Source organism: Paralichthys olivaceus, chromosome 2 (genome assembly GCF_024713975.1).
Source record: "Paralichthys olivaceus isolate ysfri-2021 chromosome 2, ASM2471397v2, whole genome shotgun sequence".
NCBI classification, from domain to species: domain Eukaryota; kingdom Metazoa; phylum Chordata; class Actinopteri; order Pleuronectiformes; family Paralichthyidae; genus Paralichthys; species Paralichthys olivaceus.
This window is the reverse complement of record NC_091094.1, coordinates 2,547,037-2,570,300: the sequence shown is the minus strand read 5'-3', so window position 1 is coordinate 2,570,300 and position 23,264 is coordinate 2,547,037. Positions and strand designations below refer to the sequence as shown.

The 23,264-nt window shown below is 42.8% G+C and overlaps 1 protein-coding gene across 1 annotated transcript in view; it reads right to left on the bottom strand.

Annotated features, from left to right (window-relative positions):
* Positions 1–22,016, bottom strand: part of LOC109641025 (sodium- and chloride-dependent taurine transporter-like) — a 29,569-nt gene extending 7,553 nt beyond the window's left edge. The window contains exons 1-11 of the mRNA XM_020105331.2: positions 21,677–22,016; positions 13,511–13,740; positions 13,228–13,362; positions 8,288–8,376; positions 7,468–7,613; positions 7,038–7,170; positions 5,924–6,058; positions 5,625–5,728; positions 5,392–5,516; positions 2,613–2,725; positions 1,756–1,893 (exon numbers count right to left, since the gene is read on the bottom strand). Of these exons, the coding sequence (XP_019960890.1) occupies positions 1,756–1,893; positions 2,613–2,725; positions 5,392–5,516; positions 5,625–5,728; positions 5,924–6,058; positions 7,038–7,170; positions 7,468–7,613; positions 8,288–8,376; positions 13,228–13,362; positions 13,511–13,739 (1,347 nt within the window). The 5' untranslated portion in view covers position 13,740; positions 21,677–22,016. The remainder of the gene's footprint in view (positions 1–1,755; positions 1,894–2,612; positions 2,726–5,391; positions 5,517–5,624; positions 5,729–5,923; positions 6,059–7,037; positions 7,171–7,467; positions 7,614–8,287; positions 8,377–13,227; positions 13,363–13,510; positions 13,741–21,676) is intronic.
* Positions 22,017–23,264: the final 1,248 nt, after the last annotated feature.

The following is a 23,264-nucleotide window of genomic DNA, read 5'->3' as shown; positions in this document are numbered from 1 at the left end:
AGACAGAGGATGAAAGGTGCATGTGAGATTAGGTTTGGAGACACGAGAGGCACAATAAATTAACATGGATTTAAAGGTCTCCTTCGCTTTTTTGTATCATAAATTATTTGAGTGCGTTAGTGTTGGTATTCACTGGAACGAGCCTGTAGCGCAGAGGGCTGATGGATAATTCACATTTCTATTCTGGGAGACATATATAGAGGAACTTTGTCCAAACAAAGAACAGCACGGGTCTCACAGCTCGTCCTCACACTGTTCTGAGTGTGTGAGCCTCTTTGTTTAATGTTATAGCGGTTCATGACTTCATTTGTCCTCTGTCTTCAAGTCTTCAGACGTTCCGGTTGCTTTAAGTCGTGAAGGTTAAAAACATGAATTGATGTTAGAGAGATTCACGGCTGAGGAGGTTACACATTTCATTTTGTCTCGTGATAAAATGTGTTGCCTCCTTTTTGTTTGAAATGTGAATTTGACGGTTGCCCTTTTCTTCATGTTCTTAATTTTCAGATGAATACACGGCAGACAGAGATGGAAAAAAACAATTTCAAATGCTACAAGCGCAGTGCAATTAATGTGACATAGCTCAGACAAATGCACTGTGGTTTCATGAAGCTCTGTCTGATACTCAAAAAGATTCTCAAACTGGATCTTGAGTTGTTTTCCTTATGAATCGATGCTTAAGTTGCTTCTGGACATCCCCAAAAAGAAACAAGAAACAACGGAGGTGGTGAAGCTTTCCAAGGTGGATGAACACAGGCGTGATTGTCTGTGACAAAATGTTGTTGTTGGAGAATCTTTTTACGTAAGACTCATAATGAGATGACTGTATATTCAAACTTAACCTTGTTGATCAAATTTTGCAAAAAAAAAACCCAGATGGATTAAGCAAAGTTCAAAAATTCAAGCGTCAATAGAGCTTTCTTCTTGCAATGACTTCTCATATCATGAAAATCTCAGACGTAACAGATAAAACAGGGCATTACTGTGTAGATGCTCGACACAAAGCCACAGCAGATATGCACAGTATCAAGTCCCTGAGAGATTATGACGACCACACTTCATTTGAGAGGTCATAATGTCAGTGATGAAAAGAGTCTGCTGGTACAGAGCAGGTTTTGTCAGGATGATACATCACAATGATGCGTCTGTATTATTCAAGAGAGGATAAATGTCACTAACTTGCTTTGTGAGTCACAAAGAAGGAGAGAAAAGAAAAACGGTCAAGAAGAAGGTATGAGGAATAAAAAGGGCTCAGAGAGGAGGAGAGGAGTTCAAGCCAAAGAGGGGATGTGGAAAAGAATGGCATGATGAGAAGGATGGGAATAAAAAAAATGATGGGAAAACATCGGAAAATGACAAGAGACAGAAATAGGAGGGATGGAGGAAGAGGGGAAGATTTGGAAAAGCTAAGTCAGGTCTGGAGAATCTATTAATACTGGAGGAGGGAAGGGAAGTTCTCATGACTTGACAGTATAAATAGCCCCCTGTCATCTCCCCAGGGAACGACACTAATAGCTGTCTGAACGCTGGTGTTTCTGGTGAACAGAGCTGTGGGCCAGATCCGGTCAATGAGGTCAGCAGCCACAGAATATACATTCGATTAACAGTAGATACTGTGCACGTACTGGATACACGTACCTGCATGGAGTCTTTCTAAAAAAGTAAAACTCACAGCTAATAGTATTGGTACACATCGCTGAGTTTTCTGGTATTCGCTCTGTTCCTTCATACACTGCGGTGCAAAGTTTAACATGTTACCTTGGTAACCATGGTGAGTCCAAGCAGGTAGCTGATGCAGCAGACGATAGCGATGAAGACCTCTCTGCGGTAACCCTTCCTTAGGAAGGACGGATACAGATCCACCAGTGATGTGATCTGCCCTTCCACCTCCACAAACTGCAGGGACACACAAGTGTTGTCAAAATAAAAACTATCAATGTTACCTGTGATAAAAATGGCCCATATGTTGTTAAACTTAAATATTTTCTACCGTTGTCATGTTGAAAATTGTATAGATACTGTAATTTAACTGCTATTTCTGTTGCTTGGAGCAACGTATATATGTGAATTTTATATAAAGAATCATTAGTCCCAGTCATTACTCCCACCAAAGGAGGTTATGTTTTCAGTCGGTGCCCATTTGAATGACTGTATTTGCAGACTGTGGGTAGACTTGGTAGGGTTACCCCAAAAAAGATACCCAATATACCCTGCCGGAGATAGGGTACTCATCAACCTTTTCTCAGAGGAAAAGATTTGGATCATGATGAAAACAATTTGGCATGTTAAGGGAACCAATATTAGAGAGTGTGTGCAATTTCTTCCAGTTTAAAATAAAAAAATGGAAGTGGTGAATTTAAATGTGGATTTATAAGGTTTTATGGGACTTGGCCGATGTAATAGCTGTGCTTAGCGCCATTTTTAATCCATGTTAAAGAATTAGTTTTGTCTTTGGGTGCGTGTGCTTCCTCAAACATATTCCCACGTCTACAAAGGGCCAGTACGCCTCTCGCTAATGGGCGCAGATAAAAAAGCTGCAACAGTTGAGAGTTGCATCTTTTTACACCACTTCCTTATCATTTCAACAGCTGACCATGTGTGACTTTTCGGCTAACCTGACTGTCGAGGCCAAGCAGCAGCAGCATAATGAAGAAGAGAATCGCCCAGACTGTAGGGAAAGGCATCATGGTTACAGCCTTGGGGTAGGCAATGAACGCCAGGCCTGGACCTGCAGAGGGGAGGGGAGGGTAAGGGGGTGGGGGTGAGAGCAGAGAGAGGGGCATGGGGGGAGGCGACATTAGTATCATATGATGAGCTCATCTGATCTGCATCCATGTCGGAAGAAAGGCCCCAAACACATGGCGACGCAGAACCAGATATGAATGCATATGATGGCAAACCTACATACTTCAAATAGATGTTTGTGTTTATGGCAAAATGAATGTGTGAGTGTGAGATATGTATTAATATCAAACTAGGTGTTGTTACTTAAAGTGTATCTAATCTGACTCATCTTTACTTACCTCCTCGGACACAAGCTACTTATGACATTACTGAATATTTATATTAACACATGACGTCATTTCACATCATTTACAATAACTTAACAGTAAAAACATGGAACGTTATCATAAAGGAGAACAGATCAATAACAAGGCAACAATACAATAACAAACATGTCGAATATAATCTGTAATGTCATTTTTTGTGAGTATAGTTAAGTCATGAGAAATTCGTAAAGCAACCTACAAATTACCTATATATGTTGTGTGGAGCTAAGTTACCAAAAAAAGAGCATAAACCACTGGAAACAATGCAGCAATTACGTGAAACATGTATCCTGATGAAGAAACGCATGAGTCACTTCTCCAGGCAGCTGAAAGCCTTTTTACACGGAGACGATCATCTGCTTAGAGAAGGTGATTCAAGTGCATCTTTCTTAGTTTCTCACTCATTAGTATGTAAGTATGTCAGCACTTACATCACTCAAGTCATTTTACATTCCTGGCTGAATAAAGCATGTTCCTCTCTTTCATGAATGCAAAATGACTGATACAAAACAGCAGCAAATGCAGTCTGTGATGTGGGATAAAGAGCAAAACCTTTTTCTTTTTCGAGGGTCTAATTTGATGTTCAACCAAGAAGTCAAGAAACAAGGAAGAAGCCGGAACAGCAAAACAGAATTGCAGCTGATAGCAAGATATGCAAATGTGTTCCGTTTTTTTGTTGTGATATATGACAGGGCATCCAACCAAACACAGCGATGACTTCGGAAAAAGTAGTTCCAACCTCCAACTGCACAAGCAGAACGTTAATCAAACCAAGAGTATAACTCATGGAACAGGATCCACATCAGTTTGATGATTCGTTATTCCAAATACTAAAAAACTTCAGTATTCTAAAAATGTCTTTGTCTTTCTTTTCTGTTCAGTACATTCTTGAGTTAACAGAAGCCATAGCATGGGTGAACAGCCACACTCTATCCTCTGTGTATTCAGTATATTATCTCATGCACATAACATGCACTCCTCTGTCAGATACATCAGAATCAAGCAGTCGCAGTTAAGGCAGACTTGCCTGTGATGTTCCTTTGATAACTTGCTTACCTGGCAGAAGTTTTACCTGTCTGATGGCCTGAGTATGAACACTTATGGTTTTTCTGCAGGAGTTTAATCAACCCGCTGGTCTTTGACTCATAGCTCATGAATATATTTTCTCAGGTTGGAAAATTGCTGTATTAGTGACTGGATTCTATGTTGCCCGTGAGCCAGGGACATAGGACTTATCTCCAACCCAAAATCAACCCAGTCACCAATCACAATGTTGATATTGGACAAATCCAAAAACCCAACGAGAATCATTGACCTTGGTAAATTAGATGAAGCCTGGGTTTCTTAAAAGCACTTGAAACTGAAATTATCTTTGCTCTGTCATAAATTGGAAGATTCAAGTTCTCAATTTTTGCTTAATGCTTAATGTCTTCAGCAATTAATGGAGGCAAGTGTCACAGAAAACAGAGTAATGCAAGTTTCCAAGTAGTATCGGCTGATATCTATGGTTTGTTTAAGTATGACTTGTATTTCTAAGACTAACGATTTCTAAAGAAAGTCCCTTTTTTCATCTGCTTAGGGATCTGAAAAACAAACATGAGTAACTTCTCTTGGAAAACCAGGCATAGTCCACAGAAAACAAAGTTGCACTGTCATTTGGCTTCAGCAATTCTTTACATTGTAAATATACTGTAGATCTATGGAAGAGATGATGGCACTAAGAACTTCAGTGAAGCTTTTCAACAACATCTTACTCTCCATGTTACAATCAATACAAATATAGAGGCACAGTCTCTTCTTCTTTTGGCAAAATGTTGTGTAGCTCATATTTCCCATGTGTCTTTGTGTTGAGCTATGGTATTTATTGGTTGTGGACCATCACAGACATTGCAGGCTTGGCAAAAACTACTAATAACTCCATTTGCCAATATGTCACTGAAAGATAAGTTACAACATTGGTCATGGCAGTTTGTCACGTGTAGAAAAGGAACATCTCGAAAACCAAAACTCTAGCACACTGGCACAAGAGGTACTCTCTATCATTTTTTGCTAAGCCCTAGTCCATCAAACTTCCTAAACCTGATGCGATAATAGACCATATTCATGTTTTCTCACATTCTGCTTTTGTCAAGGAGTGTTTGATTGCGGAAACTTCCATATTCAGATGCCGTCATTTGTAATTAATCAGGGAATCCTTTTGATTCCAAATTGAATTTGGAATTAAACTTATTGGCTAATTCTCTTTTGGGTTTCGTTGCTGTTTTTCTTTATATTCACTGTTGTTTAATTTGTTAACCAGGAAGCAGCGCCCACCATCACTGCCGCCTTTACAGAACCCTCGTACCTGACTCTGCCACCTCAGCAATGTCCACCCCTTGCTCTTGTGCCATGAAGCCCAGGACGGAAAATATTGCGAAGCCAGACACAAAACTGGTACCACTGTTGAGGGCTCCCAGCAGCAAACAGTCCCTATGTCACACATATGTCATGAGGAGGATTTGTTAATGAACACACAAGGATCCCTTCACTCCCCTCTCTCCCCTACTGCTAACCCCCTCACTGAAACTAGCACCTCACCTGTAGCAGTTATATTTGTACTTGTTGTAGCTCCCCAGGGAAGTCATGGCGCCCAAACAGATGGCATAGGAAAAGAAGATCTGGGTGCCAGCGTCAATCCACACCTGCAAAATGGGAAGAAAGAGTGGGGACAGAAAGGCTGAGGCCACTTGATGTGTAGAGAATCCCAAACTGCAAAGATGCTAACTGTTGCTAATCAGTAGCCTATACAAAATGATAAACTGATTGCGAAGTGATGTTTTGCAGAAAAGGATTAATCACAGCCCACTGATGTCACTTAAGAGAGCAGGGGCACCAACCTCTGGGTCCTTCAGGCGAGCTAGGTCAGGATACAGGTAGAACTTGATTCCCTCTGAAGCACCTGGCAGTGTCACACCACGAATCAACAGCACGATGAGCATGATAAACGGGAACGTGGCTGTGATGTAGACCACCTGAGGGAGATCACAGAAACAGCAAAGCAAGGTGACATTAAGAAAACACTCAACATCGTCTTGTAGTATATGCTCTGCCTCTTCCAACAACAAGGATGTTAATATGTTATTTGGCCCACAAGATAATATCTTTGAATTCATTACACAGAATTATGCCTGATAAATGTTTGATTATGACCAGAGCAGACCACTGACCGTCCCTTTAATCAATAGCAGTGCATCAGTGTTGTTTTTTTTGCAAAGCAGTGACCACACTTGGCCTTGCAGGAGTCTTTATTAGCAGAGTTACAACATGTGGCTACCAGAAAGCATAAATCAGACCAGACCAATTAGAGTGTTGAGGCTATAAAAAGAGTAGTCTGGGATTGATTGAGCTGCCTCTGGTCTCATGGCGAAATGTTGTTGTTGCTGTAGCAGCAACAAACCAAGGTCTTAAATGTCGTGCGAGTTATCCATCCTGCAGTACTGTAGCCTACAAAAAGGCAGGGCAGAATTTTGACCCCAATCAGCATCAACACCAAGGTAAAAGGATTTAGATTTTGAACACGACAAAAGGAATGTCATGTGTTTATGGTCAACACAGAATGACACATATAATTTCCATTTTCCCGAGATTAATAAACCTCTTCATACTAAGTTAGGGAAATAGTCTGGTTAAAGGGACGATTGCATGGAAAAAAGGGACAACATTGCATAGACAAGCATATGTAATTATATTAGTCTTGAAAAAGGAGAGTGCACTCGGCTTGAACAGAGCACGTTATTGTTCTCCTGGTCAGACCACAGAGAGAAAAAAAAAATCATATGAGCATCACTATCATGGTTTTCTGCATCATTATGATATATTCATGATAACAGTGGATGAGTCAGTTCTTGGTCTTTTTTTTTTGGGTTCAGCAAGTTCAAGAGGAATCCTACAACATAACTGGTAATACAGAAGAACAGAACCTAGCAGACGACACATCATACATTTATCTACCTTGCCAGTAGACTTGACTCCCTTCCAGATGCAGAAGAAGCAGATGACCCAGACGAGCAGTAAACACAAAGCCAGGTCCCATTTAACAGGACCAATATCTTCTATACCATTGCTGATACCCAGCACGTTATGTCTGTGAAACAAAAGGGGAAAGTTTTAAAAAAAATATGTTGAAGAGAATTTGATTGATATCTTATGTGTGCATGTGAATGTAGAGTTTACAGTATGTGTGTAATGATAACATTACAAATGTTTCAGCTAACTTCTTTGTCATCGAGACAGATGAGTTGACTTTGGCAGCTGCCACCAACCAAGCAACCCACTAAATATTCTCCAGATATCAAAACGTGATCAAACCTGTCACATGTGAAACAACATGAATATTATATGTGATTTAATGATCATGGGCGCACGCTCTTGTTTAACTTACTCCCAGAACTCAGTGACAGGGGAGGTGAAGTTAGTGATGTTGGAGGCCAGCCAAAGGGTTTTGTTCTTGCGGAAGGTGTCCTCGATGCAGCGATCGGTATTCCAGGGCTGATTGCACTTGGCCCAGGGCAGCTCCGGCTGAAAACACTGAAATGGACAAAAGAGAAGAACAATTCCCATTAGAGATCACTCACTGTGCGGCTGCTGTTTTTTCTTACAAATAGGTAACTTAAAGACTGTGGTTGTCCTAGAAATGTCTTACATTTCAAAAGGTCCAGTAAAAATTTGCAGAACAGGTTATGCAGTTGGAGGCTATGATTTGGAGGGTCTGATCAAAAAGATCAATTCAAAAGTCATATTATTGTCTGAACCACTGCACATAGATCTTTGACTGAATGTTCAGAAGCCAGCTTCAAACTGTTCTTGGAAAAAAGTCCGGCTAACTTTTATTCACCTTTGCAGAAAATGTCTTAAATTCAAATCCAGCTTAACTTTTTAACAGTCATGATTTTTATCTTGCGTGTGTTACAAAATTCCTGATGAGCAAACACACACCTACACTAACATCTCGGCACACAAAGGACAAATTGCAAAACAGGAAAACACCCCCGAAGTATAATGACAGGTTTGTTTTTGCAGATCAAGGACGATTGCTTATTTGTCATCACATTATCTATTGGACCTGTCTTTCTTCCAGTAAATGATGGACCGTATCTGTTGATTATTACCTCAGCCAGGAAATGTAGGTAGTTTTTTTCTTTTCGTAGGAAATCATGATTAGTCAGTACTTAGTCGTCAAAGATATTTCTCTCTAATCCTACCTGGAATAGGTAGTAGAGACCCCAGGCCAGGATGACGATGTAGTAGATATTCAGCAGGGAAACGATCACAATGGAGGCATAACCAATACCTGCAGAGAGAGAGGGGGGGGGGGCAAAAGGTCAAGCTGGTGAGAAGGTGAAAAGGTAACGAAGGTCACATTGGGATTAAACTGAGTCATTAATATTGTATTTGAAGAAAACATTGTGGACGATCTTTAAAATAATAATCTGGGGTTTGAACGTGACAGAACACTTTGTCTTCATGGCCCCAATGAGTAACTTTTTGAACTTCCTCTAAAAGCCTCAGCTTGTTGCGTGGAGCGATGAAGGTTTTTTGTGACATGTGGTGAGTGGCCAGAGAACAGGATGTGAGAAAAGTCGCTTCATAATGAAACAAGTGTTACATTTCATGAAATGAAAACACGTGATGTTCAGGGGGTGAAAGTCATGTATAGATTGTATCCTGTTGTTAAAGCAGCCATAAAACTTGGTTTAATAGAAAATAAACTCAGATGCATGAGATGAACCTGGGTCACTCGAAGGTATAAAGGTAAAAAAATAATGCTTTCTACAAACCAGCAGTCACATCCTGATGCTGCACAGATGTAGTGCAATGATAAAAGTGTTACTTCCTGTTCTGGCTCTCTTCTCTTTTTCTGTTATGCGCAGGAAACACATTTGTGCACCTTGTTCACACTGTAGAAGCCTGTGTTTGAAATGTACTGTCATCGAGCTGTGAATTCCGAACGTCTCTTCCTTTTTTCAACAGCTCGGGTCACTGTGGCCTTTCGCACTAAGCTTGTGTTGCTTACAGGACAAATTCACATACGCAAAGTCGACAAAAACACCATGTTTTAGTTTTTTTAACCTTCACTGGTGTCAGTACTGGAGCTGGTGGTAAACACAAGATCAAGGCTGCGTGTGTGTTCTTATATTTCTACTACACAAGGGTATGAAGATAAGAAAATCCACTAAAGTAACAACAGGTGTTGGAAGATTGGAACATGGATTAGGTTAAAGGTTAAGTCATGATTATCGCCACAAAAGGCTGTGTGTAAGTGTGTGTGTGTAGTATCAGTCAGCACACACAGTGGACAGATGCCATTCATCCAAATTAATGTCCTTCAACGTCATTGGCCATCTCTGTGTGTGTGTGTGTTGTGAACTGTATGCATGAGTTTGAAAGTTCTTCAGCCTCATTCACCATCTGTGTGTGTCTGTGTGTGTCTGTGTGTAGATGAATGTGTGAACTACTTCACTGTCGCATCATGTCCTTTTAATCACTCAGCTAAAAGCTAATTAGCAGCTGCCGAACACACACGCGCTCGGATCACATGGCACAGTGCTGATCAAACAAACAGATGTGTTCTCCTCCATGATGTAATTGTGTCTTGTGCTCATCTGCTGACCTCAGCTGACCTCGTTCAGTGTGTTTACATTTGGGATCCATACTTTTAAACTCTAACCATATTATTTTGCGTTACTGCGCCTTTATTGGGCTTTTTTTTTTAAATGTCTAAATGCGTCTTTAGTCTCATTGGCCTTGTTTCCATTGGAAAAGTAAGCTGAAGAGCAGATTGTAAATATGATTTGGTGGTGACGACAGGTCCCGCCAAGTTTGACTGAGTACGCTGCATAATAAAATCCATCCCTAATTAGAGTCGCTATATTTACTGAAGCTTCCCTCAGCCCTCTACCTCATTCGTCCCTGTCAGTCATTTAACCCCATCTGCTTGAATTCTCAGCCCACATTCATCCCCTAGATATAAGACTAAGAAAAAAAGCTTTGGTTTGTTGGGTTGTTTGGGTTTGCAGGGTGTGTGGCCACCATGGAACCAGCAGACTTTAAGCCCTTATCATCCAAGGCGTCCTGAAAGAGAAGTCATGGGAAGCCTCTGGGTGTTGTCTTGAGTTCCCTGGTGTTTCTCTAACAACCATCGGGTTTTGATATATTTTGAGAATGCTTGAGGGGGGATGGTATAGATTGGGCAACAGCGATATGTGAGAATCAATCATTAGTTCTTTTGACAGTTTTTCTACCCACTCTCATGAAAACAAGCCCTGAATCTCTTTTTACGGCCTGAGCTGTTCCCAGATCTGAGCCTCCAACCTCCCAGAAAGAGAAACATATGCAGCAGGGTTGTCCTTTTCTTTTTGCTGCTGAACACCTCCAGAGAACAGGCAATTTTCTTGACACCTGCAGTCTCTGACCAAAAGGGGACGTTCACCTGTGGCAGCGAGGGTGCTGCTGAGCCGCCGAATGCAATTTCATGCCACATTATGTTGGACTTTCCCTGCTTCAGTGGAATCCTCAGTCGATGAAAATTTCCATTCCTGTCAAGCCGCTTTACCCCTTAATACATGCCAACATGTCAGCTGGAAATCTCTTGGTGCGAGTCAAGCATCAACCCTGCTCCTCCTGCTTTCTGGTAATCAACGAGAGACAATCCAGTTTCACCTCATCGCCTCTCTTCACCCTCCTGTGGTTCTGCATGAGCCCAGGCTGAGACAACATAATCCCCTCCTCGACTCGTCCAATGGGAAAAAATTTTCATTGTTTGTGATCAGCCTGTTCCCCAGCAGAGGTCAGCAGCACCCATCACTGACTGAACCCCAATATTTATCGTCAATTCTAACGATTGTCACAATCTGAGAGAGGTTTTACCTTCTCCACATCCCTCGCAGGCATCATGGACCTGCATCCCTGCCCACCGGCTGTAAGACTCCTCAGAGAAAGGCCATGGAGAAATATGGCTGCAGGTATCATTTGCTGCAACTTCTTCCAGATGGTTTTTTTTCTTCGTGTCCAAGAACGACAGTTTCCTACAACCGTCCATCAATTACCACTGTCCATTAATAACCTCTGCACCTGATCAACTCTAACTCTGACGACAGCCCTCAACATCCCTCTTCTGATTCTTTCTGCCAGGTTGACCAGTTACTCTTCAATCTTCCGGGCTCTAATCATCTGCTGTTCTCGACTGGTTTGTCTTTGTTTACGAGGATGATTCACTCATTCTGTCACAGTTTAACTGATATACGTTAAAAAAAAGAACATATGTGGACAAAGGGTGCAAGGATCAGCTGAGCTCTGAGCTGTGAACTGCGTTGGAAAGTACGACCAACTGTATTTGGTGAACGGCTCTTTCTTGCTTCGGAGGTTGATTTTGGTAGCAGCTGAGCCGTGCTGTTATGTTCTACCTTTATCTTCTACTTTGTATTAGCTCAATTATTCAATATGTGTTGTTTCCCAGATACCGAAACTACCAATCAGTGTGTTTTGGTGTAAACTGTTGAATATGTTGGTTGTGTAGTCCTTTAAGAAAACAGGATAATCACAAAGTGTCTGAAAACAAGTTTATGTCTCTAGTATTCGGTCTGTGTGGCAGAATTATCTTATCCTGAATTATCAGTATTGAACCACTCAGTGTTTGTGCTGTCTGCACAGAGGCAGTGGTGGTGTCTCAAAAAAATACAATGATATAAGAGTTTTTATTTCCGTAAATCGGCTTAGAACAATTTGTACAGCTACACTGACCTCATCAACACTGGCCATCTTTTTTTTTTACCTCTTTGGATTGGACTGGTTCCCTCTTTTAATCCCGCCCACGCAGCTCTGATTGTTTTTAAAGAGCAAGACACAAAACCATTCTCAATCCCTGAAGAATCAGAGGTGTGGGCCGATCCTTATTCTTTTGTTTTTGTCTCAGTTCAGAGTCCGAACGCTACATTATCATGACACCACACATTCATAATTACCAGCCCATATTTACACAGTGGAGTAAACAAAACAAAGATCCAGGATCAGATTTATCTCCTCCACCTCCTGAATGCAGCTTTTCTTTAACCTCTCTTATTTTTCATTCTCTTCTTTGTTTCCTCCATTTTATCCCTCCTGTCTCAGTCTCTAACCCCCTTCCCTCTTTCTCCCGTCACTCTCTCTTTTATTTTTCCATCCTTCCTGCCTTTAATTCTCTCCCCCTTTCTCTCGTCTTTATCTATCCATCTCTATGCTCCTCAGATCTCTATGCTCTGCCTCTTTTCTTTCTCTCTCTCTCTCTCGCTCCCTCGCTTGCCGTGTCTCTGATGTGTTGCAGCAATGTTGCCATAGCAACGTGTGATTCAGGACACTCTGTACACCATCTTGTGTTTGTGTGTAAGTGTGTGTGTGTGTGAGAGAGAGAGAGAGAGAGACGGCAGAGGGATAATGTGTCGGAAAAGGAGAAAGAACGAGTGCATATGTGAAAGTGAGAATAGCGGCATGAGTAAATAATTAAAACCAGATAATGAAATGACGACTGTCGCGACGATAAAAGGACTGAACCAAATTCATAAACATGAGGATGGAGGCCTCTGTGTGTTGGTTATTCCAGCGCAGGCCTGGTTGCCTGGTAACAGTTGCAGGGTAAAGTCTCAGCAGTCTGCAGGCGAGTCTGGTGTGACTCAGCCGTATGTTGCACAGCCATTTCTCTCCGAAAATTAGCGGAGGTCTGGAAAATTTAAAGCCTGCAGTTTGACGGGAAAAGGCCTCTGACACCGATCTCTGTGCTCGTCTTTTAAAATCAGTGAGATCGTTCAAGGGTGGGCAGTGGGTGGAGCTCGAGGCCAGACCAAGTAGACGACAATAGATGACGACGGATTTAATCATTTTCTCGACGTCAATGAAGTGAAAACTGTAAAAGGTGCGACAGGCATCTTTTTTTTTTAAATCTGTACAAGGCTTGGATGGATCTAACTACGGTGATAGTTGATGCATCTTTTAATTTGATGTTGCTTGTTTGCACATCCTGAAATTACACAGCAACATTTGTGTTTCCCATTATTTCACTACTCTATTCGACCATTTATATTGTGATTGAGATTATGTTTAAACAGGAGATATTTCTGCCTTGTTAGGTGCTTCTATTCCACACTTATTAATCTGTGAGGGGCTTACGTACCAGTAAAGATGGGGCAGAGCTTCTCCCAGCAGGTGATGCCACCCTCGGAGGTGAACTGACCCAAGGCGACCTCCAGGAAGAAGACTGGCAGACCTCCGCCAAACAGGAAAATGAAATAGGGGATGAGAAATGCACCTGAGTGGAGTGAAGGAAGGAGGAAACAAGAGGAGGGAAGCAGACGAGAGTGAATAATTAACCAGAATGAATTCAAATCCTAACAATTCAACAGAGAATGTGTGATAAGAAAAACTCTATAAGTAGATCATTGTCTTTCAGGCCTCACCTCCACCATTCTTATAGCAGAGGTATGGGAAACGCCAGACGTTCCCTAAACCAACGAAGCCGCCTGCCACGGACAGAACAAAGTCCAGCTTGCTGGCCCACTTCTCCCGTTGAGGGTGTTTGCCCTCTGCCTCGTCTTCAGGACGGGTGCCAGGGCTCTTACCGGGTGATGGCTTCAGAGTGTCCTTATGGAAATCCTTCAGGCACTGAAGTTTCTCTTTCTGAGCCATTCTGTAGAAACAGGAGACAGAGAATCATTCCAGTGAGACCAGTCTGCAAATAATCAACTAACAGCGACCACATCAAGTGTTGCTATGGAGAGTGAACAAACTTAGAAAACATAACCTAACTTTCCAGCTCTAGATTTTGGCTGGTGGCAGAAGTTTCCCCGTCCAGGTTACCCAACACAAATCTCCAGGAAATCAACTATTAAAATGTGCTGAAAGAATAAAGGAAGATCTATGTGGTTTCACAAGCTGCAATAAATCCTCAAAATAAAGACCAGGAAGTACTGGGTATTAGGAACAGAAAACTATTCAAACAACTTCATGTTTATTTACTTCGTCACATTATTGAACCGCCCTTTACAATAACTCATCCGTTAGAACGACACCTGAATGGGTCAGGGTTTAAACTCAAATCCTCCTGGGAATGAATTTGAGATACGAATGTTTTCTCTCGATCATGCGAGAGCCGACCCCGCAGGAAAGATTGGTGCGTACCTAGCAGGGTTGAGCCGAATACCCAGATGAAACGAGTGTCCGGAACGGATAATGTACTTTGACAAGCACGAGTACCATCCATAAAATATCCATACTAAATACATACTAGATAAATAAATGAAAATCCTCATGGCTTTGCAGAATCAAAATCAAAAGTGTGGGAAGTGATATTTCATTTTGTACTGAAGTTTCTTTGGTAAATGCAACTTCAATTTGAAAAACCTTCAGCACTCGTAACATCCTGCGCTGGAAAATGCCTTAAAAAGGTCACAATACCTGCCATTGTGAATAAGTCGCATGCTTTTGTTGGCTTCAACTGAGCCTTGTGCAAACAAGCGGACGGTGCAGTTCTCTGCCGTGTGCAGAAATGCATGAACAACTAGGTGCTCACTTGATGGAAATAATGAGATCAAGATCATTCGTTTGAACGTTTGGAGATAAGCAGAGGAGCTCAGATATCCTGTCGTTTTTTTTCACAGTCGAACAAGATGCCTTTCCATGGTGCAGTTCCAGACGTGTCCAACAGTGTGAAGACCCCTGAGCAGGACGCACTGCAGGGATTACATGTCCCATCTGGCTGGTGAACCTTTCCTGATTCCCAGGAAAGAGGTGGATGCTGGGAGAAGGGTGTGCAGGGTACCTTGCTTATTTTGGTGCCACCACAACCCAAGGCTCCACTCTGGATAAGAGGAGGAAAATGGATGGAGTGGCGTGTCGAGCATAAGCCGCAGCAGCTGCTGTGTACGCCGCCTTGAGTGATCCCAAAAAACAACAAGGTCACCGGACTGTTGACTTCTGATCGTAGGATGAAGGATTTGCCAATCCCCATTTCGAGTGGAGAGATTTTTCTTCTGCAAGTTATGACGCCAGTGAAAGTCATCAGCGTCTCTCAACGACAGAGGAGATATATTACAACAGGAAATGTTGTTGTTGCACCGCTGCCCATAAGTCGACGTCCAGAGAGCGAGACTGGCCGTGGGAACCGCAATGAACTGTGGGACGATTTAAAGCTCAGGCCAAAAGCTTGGTGTAAAACATAGAGGCTCATTGTCTAGTGGTGTGTGTGTGTGTGTGTGTGTGTGTGTGTGTGAGTGAGAGAGCGAGGGAGAGAGAGACGACTGGACACAGACTCTGGACTTGTATACTGTGACTTCAGAACCCAGCCAACACCACTGGATCACACACACACGAACGAATGAGAGCGCGCACACACACACACACACACACACACACACACACACACCCTAACTTCTTACATAACACACTCTCCTATTTTAAGACCATGTACATTTCCACTGGGCTGACCGCCTATTTCATCCGCCCCTCCTCCCCACACTCAGCTGCAATTTCTTTCACTCCGTCTTCTCGTTCTCTGACTCCCCCTCTCCTCTCCTCCTCTCCTCCCCCTCCTCTCCTCCTGTTTTGATTCAATCACATCTCAACGATACGCCTTCGGGTTCTAATCTGGATATTAAACCATAACAACGTTTTTTTCTCTGTTTCAGTCTCTCGTTCACACACAAGCAGCATTTTCATTTCACTAAAATGTCCCTCTGTTGCTTTGCATAAAGAAAAATGGCGGCTATATACCGGTTCCTGAATGTGTCGTTAGCACCGCTAGGTCGAGGTACCGCACCACCCTCACCCGATATTTCGTCGACCACCTCTTCTCTAGTATTTGTACTTGAGACTCTATCGCCTCCTACTGGCCCAACATGCTTGTTTGCGGTACGGAGAGATTTTGAAAATCGGATATTGTGCGCACAGTTTTTTTTGTTGTTGTTTTTTTTTAAAGGGGGGAGGGGATATCTGCAGAAGTGTAGACAAGGCTTTAAAAAAAGACTTGTGTTTTAAATTCTTCATTTCTCCTCATCATCATCTTTCCATCATTGTGCTGTTAACCATCCACAGTCCTCTTCCAATGCTCTGTCCCCTCTTTTCCTTTCACTCCCTTCCCATGCCTCTCTCCTCCGCCCTTGAATGTTTACTTGCTCTTTAACTTTTAATAAACTCCCCCCCCCGTTATCTCCTCCTCTTTCACCCTCTCCTCAATTACTCCCTGTTCTGCTCATCATGTTGTTTTCGTTCCTTTCGTTTATATCATCGCTCTTCGTCCTCATCCATCTCTCCTCTTTGTGTTACTTGCAATGTTTTCCTTCCCTCTATCCAACATCTTTTTTCTTAATTTATTCCCCACGCCAGCTCTCACTTTCATGTTAAAGACGTTTCACTGTTTAAGAAAGAGGAAAAAAAACAAGGACAAAGGAGAGACATGAATAGAGGGAGACATGGAGAGGTAAGGCGTGGGTGGAAGAAAGCGACAGAGAAAAACAGGTTGAAAAATAGCTGTTAAAAGTTAACTGACAAATAAAGTGAGGAGGTAAAAGGGGAGGCAAAAAAAAAATAAGGGGGGAGGGACCGAGATGGAGAGCGGCTACTAAAAATTTAACGTGTCACAGAAAGTGAGATAATGTGAGAGTCAGACAGCTGGGCGTCTGACATCGATAAAACAAACCTTCGCAAGATCATTGATAACACCGAGCGCCTGAGACGTCGAGTGTAACAGAAAATAACAAGAGTGAGAATCAGAAACACGGCAGAGATAAAACGTTAAAGAAAAACAGAGCCTGTCACTCTTATCTAACCAGAGTCAACAGTCGCAGGTTACAGCAGGTCAACAGTCACAGGTTACAACAGTCCTGTTTAAACACAATACCAACATCATCATAGATTCTGAGACCAACCCTGAAGTCATGTGGCGTGTCAAATATGGGAATCGCAAACAGCCACATTCACTTGAATGCATCGGAATCAGAGCAGATGAGGGCTCTGTGCCATTTCACTTACGAAAGCGGGCACCTCGGTGAATCACTGGTGGGAAGTGGCATATCTATGTGGGTGCAGGCGGCATGAACCTGCCATGACATGTTTTTCACGGTCAAGATCGAAACTGCTTTTCGCTGCTTGAAGATGTCAAAGATAATGTGTCAGACCACGGTTTGTTTTAAGAGCAGCTCGTGCAAGGCTGCTCGGATGGTCACAGAAGCATTTGCCTTTTATAAAAAGTCAAAATGTTGTCGGGCTGAAAGTCGTAAAGACACTAAAGGTAAGACAAGGCCACGAGTAACGAGATTCTCAAAACACCAAGAGGAACTATTGCAAACTGGACAGCAGATGGCACTCAAACTAACGGTGTTGCATTAAGTGTTGTGATAATTAAAAATGTATATTAGTATATGAATCAATATATGGACCTGTATCTGGTTCCATTGTTGTCAACAAACTGCAAATTAACAAACTTTCCATTTCATCTTTTATGTGAGAGTAGCTCCTGATTGCTGCTCGACCGATTCCTGTTGATTTGATAAATTTTGGTCCAAAATTTGGGAAATTCCAACAAATCTTTGGTGAACAGTCTCACGGCCTCAAGGGGGCGTTCACCTTGCATGTCATGATTTAATTCCGTCATCCTGGCAATGAATGAAGATGCGCACTTGGTGCCAGGCTACAGAAATAACTGATGTTTCTTTTAATCAAATGAAGCCGTGACCCTGCTGTGGGTGCCGGTTGTAAATCAACACGTTCCACACTTTCACCGTCAAGGAAGATGAAACCTTTAAAAGCTGCAGAGCACTTACATCAGCTGCTCAAACCACAACTACAATGCAATTAAAGAAAATCATGCAGGACTAATGAGGCGGCTCTAATGACATTTAAGAAGACGTGTGCGATAGTGAGTGTGTCTGTGTGTGTGTATGTGGGTTAGTGGTTCCCGCTGGTTAACACAGAATGCACACGAGCAGCAAAGGTCAAGGACGCCCCCGTCGTAAAAGTTAGTCAGCGGCTCCTGCGACGTAGCTGGGTGAGGTTTTTTTATTCACAGTGTCAGCGTACGCTGGCTCAGACGCTCAGTTTTCATTTCAAGAAGCTACTGTGAGAATGCTGCCCTGCCTGTGGCTGAGATTTCACAGACACACACACACACACATTCCACTCACCTCAGGTTACTGACTTAATAAATGATTTAACAGCAAACAAGCCCGCTGTTAATGAAGCAGCTTTCACTGCCGCTCTGACGGACGCACAAGACGTCAAAGAACCGTGTCTCAAGACCATAAACATTCCAGTTAAACATTTTCCAGTTAATTTGTCCGATTGGTTCAAAATTAGATTTGGGGTAAAGTTCTCCAGTGAATGAAAACAGGTTTAATCTGCTACATCAAACATGCGACTGGGACCTTGTCCCTTGAAACAGCCTCCAGCGCACAGGAAGTGATGCATGTGCTCAAGTGATGCCTCTGTCATAATCAGATGAAAAACTGAATTCTTGCCGCGAGCTAAGTCTGGTGGGCCAACTCAAGTGGTATTTGACCATGCATTCATGTGGTGTTCTGAAAAATCTGAAAAATGACCTCGTGACTGGGAAAATACACAAATACCCACAACCAAGTCCGAGCAACAACAATTTTTGCTGCACGAGTTTTTCGACGTCATCGCTCATAAACAGATGAACTTAATTTTACAATCCGCTCGGACTCGTAGCTTCTTATGTTGATTTCAAACTAAATGTCCATCTCTCACCAGCACCTGACACCACTTTTTATAATTACATAGTGCACATTCGGACCTAAAAGAACTTGAAGGAACTAAAGTCCGAACACCAGCTTTACTACCGAGCTTCAGAGGAGCAGGAGGAAACTCAGAATGTCATTAAAAACTCTGTGTGATCGTCAGATTTCTTTATTTATTCTTCACTGGCTCGGTGGAACACAGCATGGTCTCCTCAGTAGCCGGCACAGACACCTAAACTTTCTCTGAAGGAGGAACTCTCCCTGACCACTCCAGCAAAAGTTTCGCTTCTCAGAAACTCATTAGTTTCATAAGTTTTCCACATGTCTGAGCAGAGTGGCAGCCATGTTGTGTGCCACCTGATTTAAACACTGCACAGGGATTCGCTGAATTGACACTTGACAATAATAGCTGTGGGAGGTGATGACATCGTCCATTAGCCAAACCCCACTTTAGATATACAGGAACTTAACCAGATCAGATGTGATGGGTCTGATTCAATCCCAAGCTCACGGTGAGTAATTCTGAAAGTTACCGCACATCAGCTCGAGTCGGACTCTGCAGCCGTGGAGATTAGATTAAACTCAGGGCTGCAGGAACCAACACACACTCACACACACACACTCAGCCAGTGTCGTCCTGCTCCAAAACAACGGAGGTTTCATCCCAACAGCAGCTACCGAGGAAAAAAAAAAAAAAAAATCCCCGAAATCTAGTGTCACACTTTGTTTGTGGTGTGTCTCTGCCTCCGTCCACAAAGTTTCTGTCCAGACTCAGAGCGTCTTCACGTAGCAGGTCACCACGTGTGGAAGAGCTGCGAACCAACAACTTTCTCCAGCTCTCATTAAATGTACTGTTGCTTTGTTTTATAGCCCCAGTGTGATCTTAAACATGATTTCAGAACAAAAGCACAATAAAAAAAACCTTCTGTAAAAACCCTACCATTCAAAACCTCTTTAGTTTTATCTCGGTGCAACATTATCTCCCTGAAAACAAAGACTTCTTATTCAGTTTTTACTTTCAATGCTTTTAAAGTTAAATGTTTGGAATTCTGATTTTTTTTTTAAAAACAAACTAAATATGTTCAAATTAAAAAAGTGAATTACTTGTATTGTCTTTTTTCGTGGCCGTCTGAATGTTTGAACTCTCCACTAATGCAAAGAAAAGGGGCTAATCTTTCAAGGTCTGTGGGCGTTAACTGGGTAATTTTCCAATGTTGAAACTGATCCAAAATGGAGGCAGTTACCTGCTATCACAACCAAACCATACAGTCAAAACACTGAGCGGCTCCCACTGAGGCAGGGGTTCTCTCACTTCAGCATGAGGAGACACAGATGACACTATAACACACACTTATACGCCCAAAGGTGGAGAAACTGCATGTTTCAAAGAAATGACAGAACTACACGATGACACACGAGCTACGTGGATGTTAGAAATAGAATATTTGATTTCCACAGAACTGAGTCTAGAGATTGTGCAAAAATGAACACAACTGCACTTTTTATTTGCACACTGGCGGAACGTTCTTAAAATAGGCCTGATCAAAAAAAAAAAAAAAAAAGTCAACCTTTCACCAAAAAAGACCAAGTCAAACAGAGAGGGGAAGAGAGAGATAAAGGTAGAGAGACAACAAGCGAGAGAGAGAGAGAGAGGGGGGGAGGGAGAGGGAGGGAGGGAGCGCGCACGATGGGCAACGTGCGCCTGAAGAGCATCTCCGCCTCCTCACCGCTCCGAGCGAGTGACTGCCCTGCCTCAATAACGGGTTTAATCACACAGTCCACAGAAATATCACAAGGACGCATCAGCTGTGCGTAAACAGGACAAACACCATGCACAAGAAACAGAGGAAATGACCAGCGGGGACCTGAAAGCGTCTCTGAACTTGCTGAGCAGTTCATGTTAACAGCCTCACACAGTTATCAAACACGAGTGGAACGACGAGAGACTGTAGACGAGGATCAGCCTGCGATCTGATCCACGCGGTTGAAGGCGGGACACACTGAATCAGTGTCCTCTCCACACTGACTTCAGTTCAGTTTAGACTTCCAACAGGACGAAGCTCAACACAGCAGGACTCATTCTGTCTCTGTCTCATCGAGTCCACGTCGAGATGCTCGTAAGAATCAGGACATGTCCACAGCTCTGTGCAGGAGGAGGGAGGGAGGGAGGGAGGGAGGGGGAGAGAGGGGTGGTGGAGACGAATCTTATCGCCTGATATTGAGATTGTGGAATCAATCAGTATGTTTGTTTGACAGGGAGGCTGTGCACAAACAGGAAGCCCCCATCTGGTAACTGTGTGTGCACGTGCCAGTCTGGAAGTGTTAGAAAATTGAATGCTCGACCTCGACACACGAAAAGAGAGAAAGCGTGTTGACGCGTGCACGTGGGAAACAGCGTGTTCCTGCCACGAGGAGGAACAAACTGAAATAGAAATAATTTTTTTTTTTAAAAAGCAACAAACCCAACATATGTGATACCTGCTCGTGTTGCATTCAAAGCTGCTGCTGAGACGTTCTACACATCCATCAGTCATCCTCCCTGAGCGCACGAGCCAGCGCGCGCACACACAGAGCAGCATTTATCCAAAATAAATCAATCAATCAATCAATCAATCAATCCACGGCATCAGGAAACAACATCCCTGAATCACACACGCTGTGAGTATAACACACAGATTTCACATTTCACACGCTCCAAAATAAAACTCTTTTTTAATTTAGCATCCATGCAATAAAAACAACCTGCTCTCACCGCAACACACAACACAGGCGTTAACAGGACGATTCCAATAAAGAAGACCTGAACACAGCATCTCACTCATCCTCTCACTCTGTAGGTGTCTGTCGGGTTTTTTTTTTTTTTTTCTCCATTACCTGCTGATGTGATTTTCTTTTACTGTTATTTTTGTCCTTTTAATGTCCTTTACGCGCGGTCCCTTGTCCGTGTCCTCTGGTCCGTGTCCTCCTGTGTCTGAGGGCTGGACGCGTCGGTAGCTTAATTTTTTACCCTATTTATAAGCCTCCGTTTGTGACCTTTGTCTCTTGCAACGGGGATCAGAAACAGTGGAAAATTACTGGCCTGCCTCCTCAGCAACAGGAGAGCCAGTATCTGATGCCTTCAGGGCCTGCGTATAGCATCGGAATTATCCAATGCGCCAGCTCCTCATGCTCTTGACTTCACGTGGAGGGGTTTTTTTTTATTTTATTTTTTTTTGCACCTGAGGGTTCGTGCAAACTTGAAAAAACGCATTTGTGAAAAAAGATTACCTCTCCTTCTTTGTGCGTAATTTTCCTTTTGGATGCATGAAAGGTTTCAGCGCCTCCTGTTTTTCATGCATTTTTCTTATACATATATATATATATGTATATATATATTTGTTTTTAAATATATATCATTAAACTATAAATACACGTTAAAGGCCACTTGAGTTGAATACGATGATCGCACCGCTTGGAGGACTTTGGATTTGAAGCGCCACAGAGGAGGAGTTATCCAAAATCAATAGATGCCAGATTGAAATGAATTAGAAACATAAACAGGCCTCGGGCTCCTCATCATCCTCCGCGGAGCAGCTCTGTTCGTTTTATCCTCCACCTCCAACCACGAGCGTTTAAAGCCACTGCTGAGCGATGCACGGCTGTTTTGAGGTTTCACACAGGGGAAGGGCAGGTTTCCGAGCAGCATCTGAACGCAGCATTAGATGCATTAAAGCCCCCCCCCCCCCCCCCATTTCACAAGCTGTGTTTTTTTTTTTTTTTTAAATATCTAAACCGGCTCTCATGGGCACGTGCTCAGTGTGAGGAGGAACAGCAGCAGCTTGTGTTGCTCTGTTTCCAGGGGCAATTATTGATATCAATGAATATTTATTTGAGTCCGTTTAGCTCCAGCCGCTGCATCTCAGTCCTCTTTAATAAAAATGTGGTTTCTCCAGTGCAACTCAAACTGTCTCCTGCCACCCAATGATTTAGAATATTTACCGAACCTGTTTCTAGAGCTTCCTGTTTGGAATGGGATGTTTGCTTCGCCCGTGTTTATGCCCCAGAGCTACTGTGATTTCAAACAGTCTATGGTGCAGAGCGAAGTCAGAAAAGTTTGTGTGCATCCTACCTGGTTTATCTGTTTACGTTTGAATAATTTACCGAACTGTTGTTGTTTCTTTATGCATCGCATCGTCGGTTACTTCAGCGGTGTGTCAAACGACCGACACAATCTACAGACCCAAGTTCACAACTTCTCTAAATAAAACCTCGTCTGTAGTTTTCCAGAGGAAGTAGGAGGCGACACGTTCAACTCAGTCACACTGGCCCCGCCCTCAATGGTCGTCCGTTTACCTAGCATCGTAGCAACCGTAAGAAAAGTAGATTCACAAGATCTCACTCACAACAAAGTAAAAAACCTGGTTTGTGGGGTCGCACCAGACTGTAAATCACTCTAGGAGTAATATACCCTGCTTCATCCATG